Genomic DNA, 21,295 nt, shown 5'->3' with positions numbered 1-21,295 from the left:
TTTTTTTTTTTTTTTTTTTTTTTTTTTAAGTAATGGGGCAGAGAGAAAGGGAAATTTTTTTTGAATGTCTATTGGGGGCAGTAGACATCTATTGGGGGGCAATATGCGTTTTTAAATTAATATAATCTCTTTGTTTTTTTCTTTAATCAAAGTTTTATTTGTCTAATTTTAGGAATATTAGTTCCCATTTCAGCTACTGACAGTTCTATTGGGGGGCAATAGACGCCTATTGGAGGGCAATACATGTCTGATAGACATCTATTGGGGGGCAATAGAAGTCTATTAGGGGGCAATAGACGCCTATTGGAGAGCAATACATGGCTGATAGACATCTATTGAGGGACAATAGACGTCTATTAGGGGACAATAGACTATTGGGGCAATATACGTCTATTAGGAGGCAATAGACGTCTATTGCATTTCTATTGGGGGGTAATAGATGTCTATTGGGGGGCAATACATGGCTGATGGTCGTCTATTGGGGGGTAATACATGGCTGATAGTCGTCTATTGGGGGGCAATACATGTCTATTGGGGGCAAAAAAACTTTTCAGTGAGATTTTCAGCAAATTCCGGTGGGTGGCAGCCGGTGACCGGATTCCGGCGAAAGTTGGCCGGATTCCGGCGGCCGGTGACCGGACTCCGGCGGCCGGGACCGGGACCGGGCTCCGGCGAAGTCTCCTATGGTTTCTCTCTCTTCTATTTTCTCTCTCTCTCTCTAAGTAACAAAGGGGTAAGGGTAAAATGGTATTAAAAAAAATTAAAAAACAAAAAAAAAATCTTAATGGGGTATTAGGGAAGACCTCCTTAGAGTGTTTTGGGTAAGAGAGAATTAAAAAAACTTAATGGGGTAAGTGGGAAAAAAATCTCTAAAAATGGTGTAAATGGACAAAACCCCAAGAAAAAAAGAGGCCTGTGTTTTGAACTTTGGTGCTGCAAACAGCAGCAAAATTATGTTACCGCTGCACTAGCACGGCCACATTGCTTAATGCAGGGGAAAGAAAAATATATATGGATACAACGTATATATGTAAAATTGAAAAGAAAAAAAAAATTGGCGGAGGCTCGCCAGAGAGCGGTGGCCTAAGGCGGCTGCCTCAGGTAGCAGTCCTCAGGGCCGACCTTGCTTAAGGGATTGAAAACCCTAACTAAGTAACCAACACCTTCAATACCCTAAAAACTAGGTCTATCGACTTCTCGACCGGTAATGCCATCCCCACGTGTCGCAATCCACACCGTAAGCACTGCCCCAACAAGATTCTCGAATTTAAAGTTGGGCTAAATACTAGTTAGTACCCTGTGGTTTAGGTCCAAAATCAATTCAGTCCCTGGACTTCTAATTTCATCAAAAACACCCCTGCACTTTCAATTTTGATCTAATAGGTTCAATTCGTTAATATTTTGTTATGAGTTCAAGTTATAGTTGGATTATTTGTTGAAAAACTATTTATTTTTAATAGTATGACTCACTCCTAAATTGACTATGCAGACCACCTCGACACCACATCATAAAACATAGGCCATATATGAGCCACATTAACAAGTTAAATAACTCAATTGTAGGAAAACTAACAAATTGAACCTATTAGATCAAAATTGAAAGTGCAGGGGTGTTTTTGATGAAATTAGAAGTTCAAGGACTGAATTGATTTTAGACCTAAACCACAGGGTAGTAATTTGTATTTAGCCCTTTAAAGTTCAAGTTCAAAACCATACCATGTTCAGCATTGAAGCTGTGTTTGAACAATTACGGTTGAACGAGATCCACAATAACCCGGATATGAACCCTACCCACATATATCTTTGCCAAGTCCCTCAAAATGTAGTGAACCAATATACCTTCGATGAGAGGATGAATCCTGAGATGAAAAGTTCGGGTGATCCCTTTCACCTTAATTAACCCAAAAACCTAGGGTTTCCATTAGAACAGTACTAATCTCCTAGACTTCGTCATAGGGAGCCAAAACTACTGTAGCTTTGTCGAAGTACCACAACTCACCCTTCAAAATCATGTTCCAATTTGACAGATATGTGAGTGATAAAAATAGATCAGCCTCTTGTTCCTCTACATGAATAGTAGCATTGAGACTTCATGCGGGCCTTAACAACACTAGATGTACCCCATCAGTTAAAGTGAAGGAGGAAAACAACCTTGCAACCATTGTATCAGCAGAAGTCATTGCCAAATTTGAAGCTAGCTAGAGATCCTGACCCTAACCGAGAGAGAGAGAGAGAGAGAGGCGGCCATCTAGACCAACGTATTCGGTGAATAATGAAATCTTGAGGTTTGTAAATGTAAAACCTTAGAACAAGTTTTAATGTTTGATAACCACTGCAAGTGGCCTAATAGTTCTTGCCTAGTTGGGTGTGCTCCTCAACCTAGGTTCGAACCTTGAAGCTGTCAAAGTGGCCAGGCACTGTGCTGCAATGCACAGTTGGAGCATTTCACATGCGCTGAAGGGGTTTATCTTGGGCCTAGGAAGCCTTTGGGTTCCTCTTGACAAAGTCAAAAAAAAAAGTTTTAATGTTTGATGACAATAACAAATAAATAGGGTGAGGCTATTGCCACCCTATAATTTTCTTTGTTCACCCTACTTGCTCATTACACCCTATATTTTAATTTCAATTATTAGATTTACTTATCCAACCCATTTCTCTTTTCAGGAATATCCTTCATCATATGACATATCAAATTAAAAAAGAAATTTTGTTTAACGAAAATTTCTCATTTAATTTATATCAATTAAAAAGACGTCCTAAAATATATTAAAGTTTCCTAATAAAATCATAATTTGATTTACTTCCATTTTTTTATTTTTTCCATTCAGTTTCAATGTTTGTTTATTTCAATCCATATTAAAAAAATTAGTAAGTGCTACTATGAGCAATGAAAAAAAGATTGATTTTTTTTTTCGTGTTTTAAATTTTTTACTTTCGATGTTTATAAAGGTATTATAAAGATTTGATGAAGTTAATAATAATGGTTTTGTGAATTGAATAACGAATTAACGATGAGGACGCAACAAAAAGATAAAAAAGAAAATTGTAATAAATTGAAATTTGGATGGAGAAGATGAAGATTAATGTTATCAGAAGAGAAATTAAGTAGTTTTGTATTTAATTAGTTATGTATTTAGTTTTCCTTAAAGATTTAAATTTTAGAAAATTAGTGTACTTATTAGTCATTTTGCATTTGGGTAATATAGTATTTCAATAATTCAAATATTTGTAGGGAGAACAAAGAAAATGATAGGGTGGCAATAGCCGCACCCAATAAATATTAGGGCCAATGATATATAAGATCACTTTTATTAACTTTATTATTTTCTAGGCCATCTATTTTTTTTTCTTTTTCTCATAAAGCCACCAAAATATAAGAAATATCAATATTTATAAAAATGCCACCGCATTTTGATTTTCATTATTTATGAAAATGTTACTACATCAAAACGCTATTGTTATTAATTGAAAAGTTATTGTCAAAGAAAAAAATAGCTACTGTCAATGAATAAAAAAACTACAGTCTGATAACCTAAAAACTACTATGGATAAATCGAAAATGTATTGTCATTTTTCAGAAAAATTATTGTCATTCTTCGACACTTAGTGATAAAAATATATGTGACTTAATTGATAATAAGTTTTAAAAAGACACTTATAAGTAAGCTGCTATAACTAGCTCATGGTTCGTCGACAATAACTTTTCAAAAGATGTCAATAGCTTTTCAAAATATTATCGTGAATGACAATAGTTTTTTTTGAAGAATGACAGTAACATGCATTTCAGTTTGTCGGTAATAACTTATTAGTGTGCGTTAGTAGCCTTTAAATGATGGTACTGACTTTTCTAACGAATGAAGTAACTTTTATGAAGAATGACAATAGTTTTTCAGTTAATTGACAATAGCTTTTTGGTTTTTCAGCAGTAGCTTTTTCGTTTGTTAGAAGTAGTTTTCTCATTTATCGGTAATAACTTTTCAATTAACAACAAGGGAAATTCGTCCAAACAGTGTCTGAACTTTTCCAGACTATTAATTTTCATACCTATACTTTGAAAAATGTCATAATGGTACCTGAAGTTTTGGCCCCGACCCAATTTCCGTACCTAGCAACAGTAAAGTCGTCAACGGCGTTAAATTTTGAGGGGTAAATCTGGAACTTCAGGTATTCTCAAGAGAAAATCTTCCAAACAGTGTCTGAACTTTTCCAGACTATTAATTTTCATACCTATACTTTGAAAAATATCAAAATGGTACCTGACAATTTAAGCCCGACCCAATATTCATACCTAGGAACAGTAAAACGGTTGACTCCGTTGAACAGTACCAGAAAAGTATGCCAATAACTACCGTTGGGTTCAAACATTGCCCCCCAGACCTCGAAGTCAAAGGTCTTCGTCTTACCTCAGTTGAGAGCCGCAGAACTCAGCTACCTACCTCAGTTTTCTATCAGGAGAAAAAATTGAACTCGGGTTCTTTACTCCTAACAGAAGCTTTGGTACTAGAAGATATGTTGGAATTCGCTATTACAGATCGAATCCACAATGTGAGGCGTCAACCACCCAATTATTCCCTCTCAGTGATGGCTTCGCCGGCAACGCGATCTTCTCCAGCATCTTCTCTGCTTCGATTTCAATCAAAAATCCCAAAACCCACAATCCAAAAAATCAAATTCAATTATTTGCAGCTGAAATCAATTTCAATTTTTCTTTTTTTGATGGGTTTGGGAGAAGACAACAGAGAAGAAGGAAAGAAAAGTCGTGATTAGGTAGATGCATGTGGAAATTTTGGTAGCTATAACAGCAAAAATGGTTTGGTTTGCAAGTGTTTGCTCGGTTTTAAGCCTAGTTCACCAGATAATTGGAATCATGGAGATTATTCGGGTGGATGCACAAGGAAATTTCGATGCTTTAGGTTGGAATCCGACGAGTCTGATAGCAAAGGAATCTGAAATTTTGGTAATTCCACTTTGGGTCAAGTCTGGGTCCGATCTCTGTCGAAAATGGAATGGCGAAGCGATTCCGATCTCTGTCAAAACAGGATGTCGTAGTTTGGGCAATCTGCTAGACAGCCTTGACGCGGGACCCTAAGTCAGGTTCTGGGGTGTCGGAGGACGATTCCGAATTCAGGTCATCGATGTAGATGAAGGTCGGGTTCCGATCAAGTATGGGTCTGAGCACGGCTGTTGGCGGTGGTCTGGCATCGTACACCGATCTTCCTGAGTTCTTCTGGATACGGGTATATGAATATTTAGATCTAGGTATACCATGTTGATATTGGTATTTGAATCTCGTATTGGGCATGGTAGTTATTGGCATACTTTTCTGGTACTGTTCAACGGAGTCAACCGTTTTACTGTTCCTAGGTATGAATATTGGGTCGGGCTTAAATCGTCAGGTACCATTTTGATATTTTTCAAAGTATAGGTATGAAAATTAATAGTCTGGAAAAGTTCAGACACTGTTTAGAAGATTTTCCCTTGAGAATACCTGAAGTTCCAGATTTACCCCTCAAAATTTAACGCCCTTGACGACTTTACTGTTGCTAGGTACAGAAATTAGGTCAGGGCCAAAACTTCAGGTACCATTATGACATTTTTCAAAGTATAGGTATGAAAATTAATAGTCTGGAAAAGTTCAGACACTGTTTGGACGAATTTCCCTTAACAACAATAGTTATTTGAATGCAGTGACATTTTCATAAATAATCAAAAGAAAAAAATGCCAAAATGCGGTGGTATTTTGTAAATATTGATATAAGGAGGAGAATTTGAAACTGGATGTCATTCCCCAGAAAACAAACTCGAAAAAGTAATTGTCAACCACTTGCTTCATTTTTCGAGGGTTAGTGACCCTACCTGCCTTCATTGGAAGAGTAAGGGGAATTTACCTACTAGTCCTAATCCTAAGGCACAGTCGGAGCATTAAGAGCAACTCAAACAACTTCTTTATAATTTTTGTATTATAGGGAAGCAAAAGTCAAAGCTTTAAGCAATTTTTCTTCTCTAACTCCAACAGATTTCCTATTTTACAGCAATATCTAAAATCTCCATAATTGTTCCTTAAAATTTTAGAGATTGCTGTAATTTTAGAGAATTTTGTTTTCTCTTTCCTCACTATCTCTAAAATAGGCTCTGTTGGAGCAAATGAGGTTTATTTTTACCTAAAATAGAGAAAAATTAAAATATAGAGAAGCTGTGGGAGTTGCTTTAAAGATCTTGTACTAATTTACCCTGTTAATTAGATAGACCTCCTTCCCCTACTCCTGATGGTTATTTCGGACTCTGTGCCTGGGTGGTATCTTATAACCACTTATTCAACCTCTTCGAGCATTAATGAGGAATAAAAATATAATAATATTAATTAAAAAAAAAAAAACACTTGTGAGTAATTTATTATCTTTAATTCTTCGTTAAATAACATAATATTGCTAAATTTCGGTCTCAAGTTGTAAAAGAAAAAAGATATGGATAAATGGAATTTGAATAGTGTTGTAATAAAAGTTTGAAAAAGATTGAAATATTTTTTGACAGCTACTATGGCACTAATACGTGGACCCCATTTTCGGCAATTTGTTGTAAATTCCCTTCTTTCTTCATTCTTTGTTTGACATCTTTTCTTTTGTTTCCCTCTCCAAATCTTACGCCTCTTTCAGACTCGGTGTGGACTCTTCCCCCCATACACCAACACCCACAATCTACTCCTCTCTAATTCCTTGCTTTCTATTACCGCTTTCAATTCCCAAATACCATGCTTCGGATCCATTTGGAGGCTCTGCTCCTTTGAAATTGCTTTTACTGTAAGTAATGCATTCCTTCCTTCCAAGTTCATGATCTTCTTCTTCTTCTTCTGTGTTTCAATTATAGCTGCTGAAAATGGATTTTTTTTAAAATATTTTATAATCTATATTTTTTTTTTCATTTCTTGTTGTGCTTGTGTAATCTTGGTCCAGTATGGCAGGATTTTCTAGATTCTGTTTTGAAAAATAGTGAGATTCTGATTGCGGATTTTCTTGACTAAATAGACTTTCTCATTCGTCTGAATCCATATATTTTCAATGATTTGTTGATATTTTCATATATTCAAGAATTGGATATTCATCTTCACTGTTACTTGTTTTTTTCTCTTTCTTTTATTCACAAAATTGTAATAACAAAATCTCTTTTCAGTTCTGATTCAAGGTAGAATTGGCTGTAAGAAGTTTTTGATTAGTCGTTTCGAATGTTTGTCTAGATAAATTGATAAATATTACTCGAGTTCGTCTCGAACCTTGTCTAGATATTGATTCAACATCATGATTTGCTTTTTCTTTGGTGTACTGTGCCGCTTTTAGTGGTTGCATTTAGACCTTGTTTTGGTGTTTTAGGATCTGATTATGAGTTGAGTCTCGTAGGTCTGTTTTAGTTGATTTGATGACAACTGTATAAACTGTGAGGGCGTGAGGCCGGCGAGGGGATTTAAATTTAAGAAGACATGTTTCGCTAAGCAAAGATATTGTTTTTCTTAGTAAATTGATTTTTGTTTTCTTTTTTATTTTGCTTGAATCAATAGGTGACGAAAATTACACAGCTGTTGTCGGATTTTGTTTTGGGATCGGATGTATAGTATGTGTCAGTACTGTGGCACAGAATTGACACAACCTAAAAATGAAAAGGAGGAACATGATAATCTGAAAACCTTAGCGTCAGATAGGGCTTGCAAAGCTTGTGCAGAAAAACAGGAGCGAGGATCAATCAAGCAGGCCAATGGAATTTCAAGGCCAACGATCAGTCCAATGACTTCCTTGTCAAGCAGTGATAGTTCTGTCTCCAACTGCAGTAAGTTACAGTATTATTGTCTTTATGTGCTGCATTTTGGGCAACTTGAATCAATAACAGTTCATTCTATCCTGAAGTGTTTTCTTGACTACCTTAATATTCTGCTCATTTAGGTGAATTTTCTGTTGACGTCAACTCATATGATCGGTATGTTCACATAATCCCTCGTTTAGAAAACTTTGCTTCTGGGTACACATACCCCCTCTTTTAGAACTTTTCTTCTTGGTACACTAGTTTTTCCCAAGGTACTTTGGTAATGATTTATTGCATTACAGTACGGCAGGCATGAATAATGACCAGCTATGGGAACCCCCTTCTGCAAACACTTGTGGATCATCTAGCGAAACTGAGAATTCAAATTCTTCAGAAGGTGAAATGGCTGACTGGATATGGGATCCTCCTGAACCTGATGATCCGGAGGACGATGTGGAGGGTAGTGTGGCTTTCAATGACGACGATGATGATGAGTGTGGTGATGGCATGAAATGGGGCAAACCAAGTTCTTTGAGTCGCTCTAAAGATGAAGGAAGTGGGAGCTATAAGTTTAAAGAGGAAAAACAAAGAGCAATGGAAGCAGTTATTAATGGAAAGTTCAAGGCTCTTGTCAGTCAACTACTTACATCTGTTGGTGTTGTTGGATCTTCTGGGGAGGATGGTGAAAGTTGGGTGGACATTATTACTTCTTTGTCATGGGAAGCTGCTTCATTTTTGAAACCCGATGCTGTTGTTGGTAAAGCAATGGATATAGATGGCTATGTGAAAGTAAAATGCATTGCAACTGGTGATCGCTGCCAAAGGTGGTAAAACTAAGCTAATTGTCTTTCCGTTTTTCTTTTCTAGTCATCTTTTACTAAATTGAGTCTGATGTAGCCAAATAATCTAATATATCTTTTCTTGATGTTTTAGTTTTACGCATGTTAACTGGCGTCATGTTTTTTCAGTACTTCCTTTGAAAAATCTTTTGCAAATTTTTGCCAATGCAAAATAAGATAATTTTTTTTTAACCTTCAAATTATATGAGGTATGAGGACAATGATTTAGCTATTTTGCAGGTCAATAATTATTTTCTCATCCCAATTATAGATTTAATTCCATAAATTTTATTTATATGTTTGTCTTCTCAATGAATGGAATGTGGGGTCTGCACCTGGTTGTTTACACACTCCACATAAAGTTATAGAAATGGATAAATGGGAAAATTGTTTACTGGGAGTTGGATGCCTAAAATGATTTATCATTTATGCCATTGCAGTCAATTAGTAAAAGGTATGGTCTTCAAAAAGCATGCTGCACACAAGCATATGCCAATCAAGTACAAGAACCCAAGGTTGTTACTGATCCAGGGAGTTCTTGGTCAGTCTTCAAGTGGATTGTCATCATTTGATTCCATGGAGCAGGTAACCGATCATATTGTCTGTCTTATTGTCAAGTCAGCAACTATATGTTTTCACCATCTTTCTTACAAACAGGAACAAGATTACTTGAAGTATGTCACCGAAATGCTAGAACTGTGTCATCCAAATGTGGTTTTAGTGGAAAAAACTGTGTCTCGGGATATTCAAGAGTCTATTCTCGCAAAAAGAATGACACTGGTCTATGACATGAAGCTCCATCGTCTACAGAGAATTGCCCTTTGTACTGGATCACCAATTTTATCATCAGATACAATGACGAGTCAAAAGCTAAAGCAGTGCGACTCTTTTCACATTGAAAAATTTATAGAGGAACGTGCTGGTTTGGGTGGAGGAAAGATGCCAAGCAAAACATTGATGTTTATTGAGGGCTGTCCTACACGCCAGGGTTGTACAGTAAGTCAAATACTCCCCATTTAAAACTTGTATATGATTGACTTGTATATATAGCTGCACACATCCCACATAGACAGACAGATATTCATATTCCAATTGATGAGGTTATTCTTTGGTTAAGGTTGATGAAACTTGCAATTTCAAAATTATAGACTAATAGTTTTCAGGCAGATTTTCATTATAAGTTGTAAAATGCTGTTAGTGGGAACTAGATAATGCTCCAGTTTTTATACTGTTGATATTGAATCTCTAATTTATATAATCAACCATCGACAGTGGAGAACATAGATGACACTATTAGTTTATTGTTTAAGTTCACTTATATTGATTCTGAATATGTGCTGACATTGCAGGTCTTTTTCTTTTACTTTAGAGTATCACTACCCTTTTATCTAGCATAATAATTTTTGTAATCTCTGTAATCAAACAGCTTATCTTAAAAATGATATATATCATTCTCCAAAAAAAGAAAAGAAAAGATTATATGAAACTTGTTTTTCCTTACTTCCTGCTATAAAAAAAATATAGGGAGTTTGTTTGTAGAAGAGCAGCTATTTTCTCAGAAATATTTTTCTCTCATCTCATGTTGTATTTAGATATAATTTTTGTGCCTTTCTTTGATTTACATTTTGAGAGCCTAAGTTTTGTTTTAAATGCAATCATTTTAATTGTGGCGTATGAGGAGCTACCGTTCTTTTTTCATCTGGACTTGTACTTGCTTTCATGAACTGATGATGAGTCTCCCTTCTTCCTTTTTTTTTTTTGGTACCTCTAATTTGGTAATGTTTCTATAATTTCTTTTTTAATAGGCATCGATCATTGCTTTAATAATTGATAGGTGGCTTAGTATATCATGTAAAATAATTAATTTCTGCATGAATTGAAACACAGATTTTGCTGAAAGGAGCACAGAGTGATGAATTGAAGAAGATCAAGTGTGTAGTGCAGTGTGCAGTTATCTTGGCATATCATTTAATACTTGAGACTTCTTTCCTTGTTGACCAGAGAGCAATGTTCTTTGCGCATCCTTTGTTTGGTGGAGCAAATCACTTGTCCATGGAAGTAGCAACCCAGTTTTCCACTGGTAACAAATCCTTTAATTTAGCATCCAGTAATTCATGCATTCCACATCATAGGGAGTCTAGTGGTGAAACTGAGTCGGATGCAGTTGATATTCTCATTTCTGATGGATTCCATGAAGGATCTTCCCAAAATGCTGACTTGGAATTACAAGGCAGTTCCACATTATATGAACCATACAATCCTGTCATATTTTCTGGCTTCTCGTCACTTTCAGCTTCACTAAAGAAAGTTATAGGGGAAAGCTTGCCTCTAGCATCTACTTCTTATCAATCTCTCTCTTCATACTTTGGATTAAATGGAAGAGAGCTGAATGGTCAGATTACAAAGTCTCTTTCTATTTCAACATCTTCAGAGGCGACTGATCAGTGTGATGTTGAAGATAGAGGAAGTTCTGATGAAGAGAGGCCACTTAGTGGTGGAGAAATCCAGTCTCCATTTACTTGCACTGAAGCTTCTCTGGAGATTGAAAAGGATGGTGGCAACAATGAAGACCCAATGCAGAGCAAGAATGACATCAGCAAAGTGTTGGATTCCCAGAGTATTTTGGTTTTGATGTCGAGCAAGAATGTTAAAGGGAATGTTTGTGAGCAAAGCCATTTTTCTCATATCATGTTCTACAAGAATTTTGATGTGCCCATCGGAAAGTTTCTACAGGATAATATACTGAATCAGGTTTGTCACAACTCTATTTATTAGGGGACTTTATGGGCATGTTCCTATATTTTTACTATGATGTGCATGGGTCAGCTACTCAGGTTGAATATGGGTTAACTATATGTTGCCAGGAATGTTTCACAGTGCCACTATGCTGACAGTTTTTTTTTTTTTTTTTTGTATATTATTGATTATTCCACTTAATTTCTAAGTCGTTCAACTACTTTCAGTTCTGTGACATGAAAAGATGTGATTCTCTCCAAAATATTACATGAAATTGCAAATGCAGATGAACTGAAAAACCCTTTTGTATTGCAGCGAAGCCATTGCACAGCATGTGGTGAGCTGCCAGAAGCTCACGTATACTGTTATGCACATCATAACAAGCAGCTTACCATACGCGTTAAACGGCTTCTTACAGAGCATTTGCCTGGTGAAGCAGAAGGCAAGCTTTGGATGTGGAGTCGATGTGGTAAATGTAAATCTGTGAAGGGAAAATCAAAGTGTACAAAAAGAGTCTTGATTTCCAGTGCTGCACGTTGTCTGTCATTTGGAAATTTCCTGGAGCTCAGTTTCTCAAACCACTCTCTGTCTAATATATTTTCTAGCTGCGGCCATTCTTTGCAAATGGACTTTCTCTACTTCTTTGGGTATGGATAAAATTCATTTATAAGCTCTCATCTTGTGGTGCTTTTGGCATAAAACAGGGGTTTCGGTATTTATTCGGTGTAAAATTAAACCTTCTAGTTCAGAACGGATTTTCATATAACTATCTGATTAAGATCATATGCATAAGGTGGGAGAAGGTGCGCTCAAGTATTGGAGCTGGGGCTGGGAAAATTTGTTATGGATTTTGAACCATTTTTGATCAGGCACTATAATGGACAATATATATATATATATATATATATATATATATATATATATATATATATATATATATATATATATATTATTTTTTTGTTTTGCTTTTTGTTACTTTTTAGCATGACTCTGGGAAAGGATTTTACCATCTTGTAGATCGAAACTAATAGTCTATTTAGGTGCATCTGCTATCATGTTAAGTGTGTATCCAAGCATACATATATAATTATTTTCCTTGCCTCTTTATAATGTTATTTTTATGCTTTGCAGATTAGGCCCCATGGTTGCTATGTTCAAAAACTCCCCGGTCACAATTTATACTGTGTCTGTGCCTCCTCTAAAACTTCCATTCAGCAATTCAATTAGGCAAGAGTGGTTTGCAAAAGAAATTGAGAATGTAAGTTTCTTTTCTGATTGTGTTTGCCTCTTTGATTTCTGATAATACATTGATATTTCTTTGGTTGATGCTAGAATACAAATTAAAGTTCCTTGCCTAGCCTTTTTAAATTTCCTTGAAGTAATGTGGCCCTTTTGTTTTCCTCAAGGTATTAGTGAAAGGACGTATGCTGTTAAGTGAGGTTGGCAATTCTTTGAAGAAGATTAGGTCTCAGTTTGATGGCATGACTTTGAAACTGCAAGGCTCCTTGAAAAAATTCTCTGACATCGAAGATATGCTAAGTCAAGAAGAATCTGAGCGAGAGGTCACTTTTCTATTTGTACATATTTTTCACAGGTTTCATTTGTGACATAACAGCATTAAGTAGTAGAAAGGATTGCTAGGAAGTCATCACATTAGGTGAATGCATCCATTACTTGCTATAGTCTAATTACTTTGAGCTCTGTTCTTCTGTTAAGTTTTCTCTTTCATGTAGTTTGACATGCTTGTAGATGGTTTTCCTTTCCCTGTCAATTACTCTTCAGATGCATCAGTTTTGTTCTGTTTCATTGTTTTACTCAATCTTAACATTTTAGATCTTTTCATTTTTGAAACATTTCATAGTTCTGTAAGTGATGAGAATTTTTGAACATGTGTAAGCTCATAAATTTCTCTGCAAATGTTTCTATTTGTTTTCTTTTCTATCTCCTTTTAGTTTTCAAATGCATGCTGTTTTGTCAGTTTGACTCAATCTTCGTAAATTTCTCCTCATCCTTTTCAACTGAATCATAATTTTAAAACAGGTAAACATCCGTAATGCTGTTAACGAGAATAGGAACTCAGACCAAGCCGCTTACAAACTTCTTGGCTTTAACCGTGTACATTGGGAACTTCTTCTTCAATCATGCGTTTGGGATCAGCGCTTGCACTCGTTACTGTCGCCAACTCCTATGATGATCCATTCTATAGCTTCTGATAAGGTAAGCCAAGAAGTGAATTCAGGTATTCATGGCACTGCTGAAAGTATTATGGGAAGAGGTGAAAACTGCATTGACGGTTCTTCCAATTTAAAAGTTGAGTTAAATATAGCTGCAGAAGCAGATGAATTTCCAATTAAAGAAATTCCAATTGGTGGTCCTGTTGAAGAATCTGAAGGAGCTGATCAACATAACGTGTCTACTTTGCCTGAGGGTCTTAAGACACCAAATGTGGGTGGTGCAAGCCCAAAAAGATTTGCTGACCACAAGTCCAATCCTAGGCCCAATGCCTCCACTGATGGTCATTCTGACAAGTATGTTGAAGGGAATATTACTTTCGCTGATGAACTAGATGAAGATAGAGGAATTCGTGTTATTCCTGTTTCCAGGGAAAATGAGGATCCTTGTTCAGTTGTTGATTCAAATCTATCACTGATGGGCGCTTCTCTGCACTCACGATCATCCAAGTTTGACAGTTCAAGTGATTGGTTTTGGGCACCCTTCTCTGAAATTCGACAAGTAGGTATGAAGGATCTACAAAGAGTCCTTCCAAGGTTTGTACCCATGAGTAGCTATACATCAGAATACTTACCCACAGCATATCAGTTGATCACAGAGGAAGGGCAAATGTTGCACATTCCTCTAGGAACTGATAATTATATAGTGTCGGACTATGATGGTGAACTTTCAAGTGTGATTGCTTGTGCACTGGCCTTTTTGAAAGATCCACATCTTCAAACAGATGTTCTTGTTGATGATGAGTGTGGAATTGCTGCTAGAACATTTGAGAGTTTACAGAGTCTGGCTCGGGTTTCTTCGCTGCATCAAAGCTCAAATGGTTCTTCAGATTCTGATTCAGTCCATTCTATGGCAAGCATTTCTTTTGATGAGTCACGCTTCTCCAGTTTTGACGGATTGAACTTGTTGGATTCTCTGGTTCCGGCAGGAACCCACCACCCAATGGTAACTCTAAGAGTTGCCAAGTCACTTGGCAAGGAGAAATATACTGTATTATGTCCATATGCCAATCAGTTTCGAGACCTCCGGAATCGTTGCTGCCAATCTGAGATTGATTATATTGCTTCCCTAAGCCGTTGTAGAAGCTGGGATGCTAAAGGTGGGAAGAGCAAAGCCTTTTTTGCCAAAACAGTTGATGACAGGTTGATTATAAAAGAAATCAAGAAGACAGAATTTGAGTCATTTGTAAAGTTTGCAGATGCTTATTTTGAGCACGTGAACAAGTCATTTGAGAAGGGAAATCAAACTTGCCTTGCAAAAATTCTTGGGATTTATCAGGTTGGTAGATTTTTGGTTTCCATCATTGAACCTGTTTCTTCATACTCACAACCTTTTTTTTTGCAGGTGGTTGTGAGACAGACAAAAAGTGGGAAAGAGATGAAACATGATCTGATGGTTATGGAGAACCTTACCTTCGGTCGGAACTGCACCCGCCTGTATGATCTTAAAGGTGCTCTACATGACCGTTTCAATGTGGCGCCTGCTGGTGCGGGAGATGTTCTTCTGGATCAGAACTTTGTCAATGACATGAACTCATCTCCATTTTATGTCAGTAACCAAGAAAAGCAAAAATTGCAACGGGCTCTGTGGAATGACACGTCTTTTCTCAATGTGAGTTTACAAGTTTTCTGCATTATGATGGTAGTTTCCAATAGATACCTTTTGGTCGGATGCACGGATGCATGTCCTCATAGCTTGTGATTGTACATCTGAAATTCGTTGACTAACAGATTGTGGAGACTTTTACGCATTCCAAGTTAGCTATGGAAACATTATGTACTGTTTTCGTTGTTAATTTTAATTCATCTCATTTTTTTCTGTTCATAAAATTTTTAGTTTTATTTTCTTAGCATTTTTATTATTGTTGGTACCAAAAATCTGTAAACTCACAAATTTTTGTTGTATCTGCAGTCAATCAATGTTATGGATTATTCATTGCTTGTCGGGATTGATACACACAGACAGGAGCTTGTATGTGGCATTATTGATTATCTGAGGCAGTATACATGGGACAAGCACCTAGAGTCATGGGTGAAGTCTTCACTTGTGCCAAAGAATGTCTTGCCGACTGTTATCTCTCCTAAAGAGTACAAGAGGAGATTCAGAAAGTTCATGTCGAAGAATATATGCAGTGTCCCAGATCACTGGTGCTCCTCAGAATCCTCTGATCCTTGTGACGAATATGCTGCTAGAAATGCTGATTCTCCCAAACAAAATCCGAAAGGAAAGGGGGGTTAAACAGCTCTTTGCCCAAGTCTCTTTTCTTTAACCGGTATCATCATTTTTGCTTTTACAAATATTAGTGATGCTGCTTTCACAGTTTTAGATACTGTAAATAGTTGGTCGTCTCAGTTCTGCCCTGTTGTTATGCAATTTTTAGCAAATTTCTGGGGATAGTGTCAGTGACTCAGTGGTATAGGTCATAATGTGCAGATTACAAGTATAATTCTTTTGTAAAGCGTATTTAGGAAGTAGAGTTGCGAGTCATCAAGGAACAAGTTGGCGTTATTGTTGATACATGATATTCTTTCTTGTATATGAAAATGTTATTCTTGGATTATCAGTATCATTTTTTCTTGTTGGGTGCTTGTCCTTTTCACTAACAATGAAATTGGTCCAATGCATATGGACGAAAACCAAATTAGCACTATGGTAGGTGGATAAAAAAAAAAGAAAAAAAAAAAGAGTGCTGTGATTAATTTTCAGTGCGACTGAAATTTACAGAAGAATAGCCCCTGAATTTGCACTAATTTGTACCGTGATTTCTTATAAGTTTTGGGATGCAATGATCTATCGATACGTTAATATATCAAGGATCTTTTCATTCGATTAGATTATAACTGTTCGCTTTACATCTTTAAATCATCATGAAGCGTAGTAGCATATTTACCCTCTGCATGTTAAGAGTTTAGATCAAAAATAGAAGTCCTGGAGGACCACAAATTATGAAGTAGAACGAAAAGGTCACAAGCTCGTGGAATATTGGAATTGCTTGCCCCCTCATTTCCACAAAGAATCCTGTTTAGTCTGTCTACTCACCTTTGTTTTGCATTCTTATAAAGCAAGTACTTGCCTATTACCACCTCAACTCATCAACTGCCTCTTCAGAAATGGTCGACTCTATCAACCATGACCTGATTGATAGCAGTGACCACGGTGATGGTGATGATTACCTGTGCTTTAAAGAAGATGACACAGACGAATCCCATTGTATGTATGTCATGAATGTAATATTGAGTGGCACTGCACGTCCTCAATGTTCTCTTACCTACAGCCACCATTCTTTCTTTCACCATATTTGCTCCTCTCCTTACCAATGATGGCATATCACATATGCACCGACTTCAGCCGCTGGCTGATGGGTTTCTTCATTGCCCTTTCTGCAGCGTCCTGCATCATTTTCACATTCACTGATAGCTTTAAAACAGCGACGGGCAGGTTATACCATGGAGTGCCCATATTTCGGGGAATTTGGACTTTCAATGGTGGCCGGAAGAGGCCTTGCGTTCCATCTGATTATAGGCTGAGATGGGCTGATCTCTTCCTTGCATCACTCTCTGGTTGCATTTCTAACATTTGCAGGTTCAAATAATGATGTAGTGGGTTGTTATTATCCAGCAATGCCTAAGAGGATGGTGCTCTGGTGGTTGGGTTTGTAGCATCTTTCTTCTTTGTGTTGTTTCCTTCCAAGAGAAGGGGAATTTGTTATCCTTTCTTGCTGATGAGAGATGCTTTGTACTCTAGATGTTATAAGAGGCATGTTCTTTTATTATAGAGAAGTTATGGCAGCTGCAAGTCTTTCATGTAAACCATCAAAGATACTCTTTGTTATCATGTTACAAACATGTACGACGAGAAAATTATGCTTTTCCGTTCAGCGGAGACACAGAACTGGAAAATGCATTTGTATTGGGACTAGTGTACAACTTTCTTTTGCTCCTTTTGGGCTGAAAGATAACTTCAAAGTTGATTCAACAAGGACTTTTACAAGGACTTCGAAAGAATAGTATAGGAAGAGAGGAGTCATAAGTTTAACTAAATTTCTGAATTTTTCAATTGCTAAAAACTCTCAAGATAATGAAAAAAAACTAGCAATGATAAAATCGCTACACCGATGAAACATCACTACCGTTTCATTATAAATCTCTAGATTGTAGCATCAAGCTAGAGCAATCATCCAAATGATAACCAAAAAGGAAGGCAGCATCAGAGAAAGAAAGTAGTTTACAAGGCAGAACGACTAATGTGAATTACCATGTAATCAGATACCATTTTCGCAAAAAAGACCAAAACTATTGCAACACAAGATATACAGTAATGAATTAGTAATGGCGTATAAGTCATGTTCAATGACAACGGCGTGGAACTGAAACACCAGTAGGTTTTCTCCTTTCACGAAGGATTGCTTCCTTAATCATTGGCAGCTTTTGGTAAACCTTTTTCCAGATGTAGTTCACTGCACCATCGGGAGAAACTGGCCTGAATGTTTTCAATCCAGAAGGCTAGAACAGAGTCGCATAATTAATGAATACGCAAAGTTAAATCGTCACATAGAAAGCGGTAAAAATCTCAAATGGAAATGTATCAGGCACTGAACATGGATAATAAAAGCGGAGTTTATCATATCTGTAGTTGGCCTATTTGATCATTCAGTGATTTGCTTGGTTCCATCATATCATGATGTCCAGGCCCCAAATCAGTGTATGGATTATGTTCAAATCCAGAAGGCTCAAATCCAGAAAGCCCCCCATAAAACTCCAACATACTTTCGAGCTCTTGTTGAACATCATAATTATCGAACACAACTACTTCCCACACGAGACCCGCCATAATTCTATATATTTGTGCATTTGCCACAATAGCAATACAATGTTCCTACTCATTCGAAATAAAGTTAAAGTCATAATTCACACTTCACATTGAAATTGGAAGATCAGAAAAAGAAAGGTGGAATAAAAAAATATTAATTGCAATAACAATAATAAGACTTACATTATGTTTAATTTCACAGGGGAACCGCTGACCAACCCCCTTCATCTGCACGCCCATTATATTGTGAAAAATTAGAACTGCTGGAAAAGAAGTGTCTGCCTAACAGTACTTGACAAAGGATATAAACTGTTTTTTTTTTTTCCCTTTTCCTGGAACATCAGAGAGCAAGATTACTCACGAATTTTTCATATTTGTCAACAAACTGGTTGAAGCGATCACGCACTGGATTCTGCACACAACGGAAAAATTAGAAGAGGGTGAAGGGTGAGCTCTTGAGTAAAAAATAATAATAATAAAAAATAAATAAAAAGCCACCATTACTTGTCTAATATCGAACAAAAAGCATTACAAGCAAACCTACATTTCTAAAATCTAAATGTCTTAACACAACTATAGAGAAACCTTTGAATATTTCCATAAATAAAATTTCATAAAAGCAACTGGAAAAAGTATTATACAATGCCCCCACCTCACTAATCTTGTCTTCAAAGTCTCTAAAGATGAACTCATAATCGCCCGACAGTACTTTCAATGCCTGCCATCATCATAAGAGGGGGAAAAAGGGGGAGGGGAAAAAAAGAAAAAAAGAAGAAGAGTTAAAACATCATAAATTGATCAAGTTAGGTGCAGTTTTATGAGTAAATTCAACTCAGCTTTCCACCAATGTAATTTTTCAACATAAATTAGTGTGCCGAAAAGTATTATTCACATGCTGTTGCAGTAAAGGAGAGAAATAAGTGTGCCAAAAGAAGAAAAGAAAACAAGGGAACTGGGTGAGTTAGCAGCAACACTTAAATCATCTTGAACATAGAGAATAAGAATAGCTGATTAGTCATATCAGGATGAGAAAACAATGCAGTGGATGTGCTGTAATTACCGTCTCTGCTGAGAAACCGCTTATGAAAGCATCAAGAGAATCCTGAGCCCTGCTAGCGACATCCATGCGCGGAATGTCTGTTGTTGGATCAATTGAAAACCTCATTTCATGCTGCCCAAAATAAGATGAGAGAGTTTATCAATAGCGCCCGAAGGCCTTTGGTTGTCGATAAACAACACGTACCTCATTCAACCATGTGCATACTATGCCAAGCTTAGCAAATTCCGGTACCAGCTGTGTACTCCAAGCATCCCTGTCTGCACAAAGAGCAAACAATGCAATCAATGTTTTTGTTGTTGGCACAGAGCCCTGCTTCTGAAGTTACAGATCAGGGTGCTAAAGTCACAGACAATATATCATTCCTTGAAACAAAATATACTAGTCCGGTCTCATATCTATGCTCCCCAGATCATAAATTTTCATCGAATCATCGTTAGAGAAAAACAACAACAGAGGAAGGTGCTCATCAGGCATAAATTTCTAGCTATTAACAAGACACAGAACGACAGAACGAAAGAGGATAGCGGATTATTTCTTTGCCGAATTCCAACGAAACAAGAGGAAGACTAAGAAGACAAGAAGACGGTACCGATCTTTTCTGGATAGGGCACATTAAAAGAACTTGAGTCGGACGCTGACATCTTGGGATTGCAGTTCACAAACAGGACCTCGTCCATCCACAGGTCCTCGTACATCATTATCTCGTCCATCGTCGCGATTCCAAACCCTAGGCAGATTCACAAAGGATTGATCGAGTGTTTAACCGTGTCATGCTTTGAGCGATGCATTAGTGGGCTCATGGCTGGGCTTGGGCCGCACGAGAATACCCTGGTGTAGAGCACATAAAAATAGAAATTAGGGGTGGGCATATGTCGGGGCGGGTCGGTTTCAGGCCCAAACCGACTCTGACCCGAAACAATCGGTTAGGCCCAAAGCTCAAACCGACAACCGACTTAAAAATGATTGGGCTGAATTTTCGGGTCGGCCCATTTCGGTTCGGATCAGTTTAATGGGGCTTTTTTTTTTAGCAAATGTCCGTTTTCAATTGTCTTTACTATCTTCTTTTTAACTTATATTTTATATACAGATCAATCCAATTTCAAGCCCAATTTCTTATATAGCAAAAAATTAAAAAATCTAACTAATAACTAACCAATTTTCTGAGCTTTATCTGTTCTTTTATATCCTTTTTTTGTTTCAAGGTGAAATTCATAAACTGATCGTGAGAATGTGAGAACAAGAATAAGTCAAGTAATAGCCCAGATTTGCAGATTACAAGATTACAAACAATAGATCATTTGCAAATCTATCATATCAATTGCGGAGTGCCAAAGTTCTTAAAAAAAAAAACAATAATAACAACAACAAAATATCAAAGCTGTAAACATAGATTCTCAATTCCCAAATAGCATCACAAAACAAATTCCCGACTTCATCTCAACCCCTCCAGATCTGCTATGATTCCATATCCTGCAACACATAATTCAAAAATCATAAGCCATAATTTGAATCATATATTATATAAACCCAAATAGAAAAGATATGCAAGGGTTGAAGACGGTGAGAGAGAGAAAGATAGAAGCGCAGCTGCTGTGACGCGGTGGACCTCATGTTGACGGCTTGATTTTGGTATGCAGACGATGAGAGAGAAGAGGGTGAGAGAGGGCTAAGAAGTGAGAGAGAATGAGAGAGGGCTGAGACGTGAGAGAGAAGATCGAGGGTGAGAGAGGGCTGAGATGTGAGAGAGAAGAGGGTGAGAGACGGTAGAGGTGAGAAAATGAGAGAAGCTACTAGGGTTGTTAATATTTATAATAGGTGCTAAGATCATGTG

At 37.0% G+C, this 21,295-nt stretch overlaps 2 protein-coding genes and 1 pseudogene across 4 annotated transcripts; 2 read left to right on the top strand and 1 right to left on the bottom strand.

Moving 5' to 3' along the window:
* Positions 1-6,614: 6,614 nt before the first annotated feature.
* On the top strand, positions 6,615-16,183 carry LOC133741360 (putative 1-phosphatidylinositol-3-phosphate 5-kinase FAB1D). Its single transcript, XM_062169279.1, has 13 exons — positions 6,615-6,797; positions 7,550-7,815; positions 7,929-7,962; positions 8,091-8,612; positions 9,068-9,212; positions 9,285-9,623; positions 10,515-11,378; positions 11,679-12,010; positions 12,495-12,621; positions 12,770-12,925; positions 13,404-14,873; positions 14,940-15,206; positions 15,507-16,183. Exons 2-13 carry the CDS (start codon positions 7,596-7,598, stop codon positions 15,831-15,833), a joined length of 4,803 nt encoding a protein of 1,600 aa, XP_062025263.1. The 5' UTR covers positions 6,615-6,797; positions 7,550-7,595; the 3' UTR covers positions 15,834-16,183.
* A 417-nt stretch (positions 16,184-16,600) lies between these two features.
* On the top strand, positions 16,601-17,542 carry LOC133738049 (protein DMP7-like; annotated as a pseudogene).
* Positions 17,543-17,673: 131 nt separating this feature from the next.
* On the bottom strand, positions 17,674-20,268 carry LOC133738048 (uncharacterized). 3 transcript variants are annotated; one of them, XM_062165488.1, is made up of 7 exons: positions 20,054-20,268; positions 19,648-19,721; positions 19,465-19,575; positions 19,057-19,122; positions 18,766-18,816; positions 18,588-18,632; positions 17,674-18,097 (listed from the first exon to the last, which is right to left on the bottom strand). In XM_062165488.1, the coding sequence occupies exons 1-7, from the start codon at positions 20,172-20,174 to the stop codon at positions 17,942-17,944; spliced, it is 624 nt and encodes a 207-aa protein (XP_062021472.1). In that variant the 5' UTR covers positions 20,175-20,268; the 3' UTR covers positions 17,674-17,941. The 3 variants fall into 3 exon arrangements, with proteins under 3 accessions (XP_062021472.1, XP_062021473.1, XP_062021471.1); XM_062165489.1 differs by having other exon boundaries at positions 17,674-18,051; positions 20,054-20,265; XM_062165487.1 differs by having other exon boundaries at positions 17,959-18,470; positions 20,054-20,263.
* Positions 20,269-21,295: the final 1,027 nt, after the last annotated feature.

The sequence above is a fragment of the Rosa rugosa genome, chromosome 3 (assembly GCF_958449725.1).
Source record: "Rosa rugosa chromosome 3, drRosRugo1.1, whole genome shotgun sequence".
Taxonomy (NCBI): Eukaryota; Viridiplantae; Streptophyta; class Magnoliopsida; order Rosales; family Rosaceae; genus Rosa; species Rosa rugosa.
The sequence above is the reverse complement of the archived record's forward strand: the minus strand, read 5'-3'. Positions and strand labels throughout refer to the sequence as shown.

Excerpts from the sequence above, each read along its gene's own strand:
- LOC133738048 (XM_062165487.1), bottom strand. The coding sequence starts at position 20,174 with ATGGACGAGATAATGATGTACGAGGACCTGTGGATGGACGAGGTCCTG. Across the intron at positions 18,817-19,056 it reads TTGAAGACAAGATTAGTGAG|AATCCAGTGCGTGATCGCTT; the intron begins GTGGGGGCATTG and ends CGTTGTGTGCAG. Across the intron at positions 18,471-18,587 it reads CCTGTGAAATTAAACATAAT|GAACATTGTATTGCTATTGT; the intron begins GTAAGTCTTATT and ends TCGAATGAGTAG.
- LOC133741360 (XM_062169279.1), top strand. The coding sequence starts at position 7,596 with ATGTATAGTATGTGTCAGTACTGTGGCACAGAATTGACACAACCTAAA. Across the intron at positions 7,816-7,928 it reads TAGTTCTGTCTCCAACTGCA|GTGAATTTTCTGTTGACGTC; the intron begins GTAAGTTACAGT and ends CTGCTCATTTAG. Across the intron at positions 9,624-10,514 it reads CTACACGCCAGGGTTGTACA|ATTTTGCTGAAAGGAGCACA; the intron begins GTAAGTCAAATA and ends ATTGAAACACAG.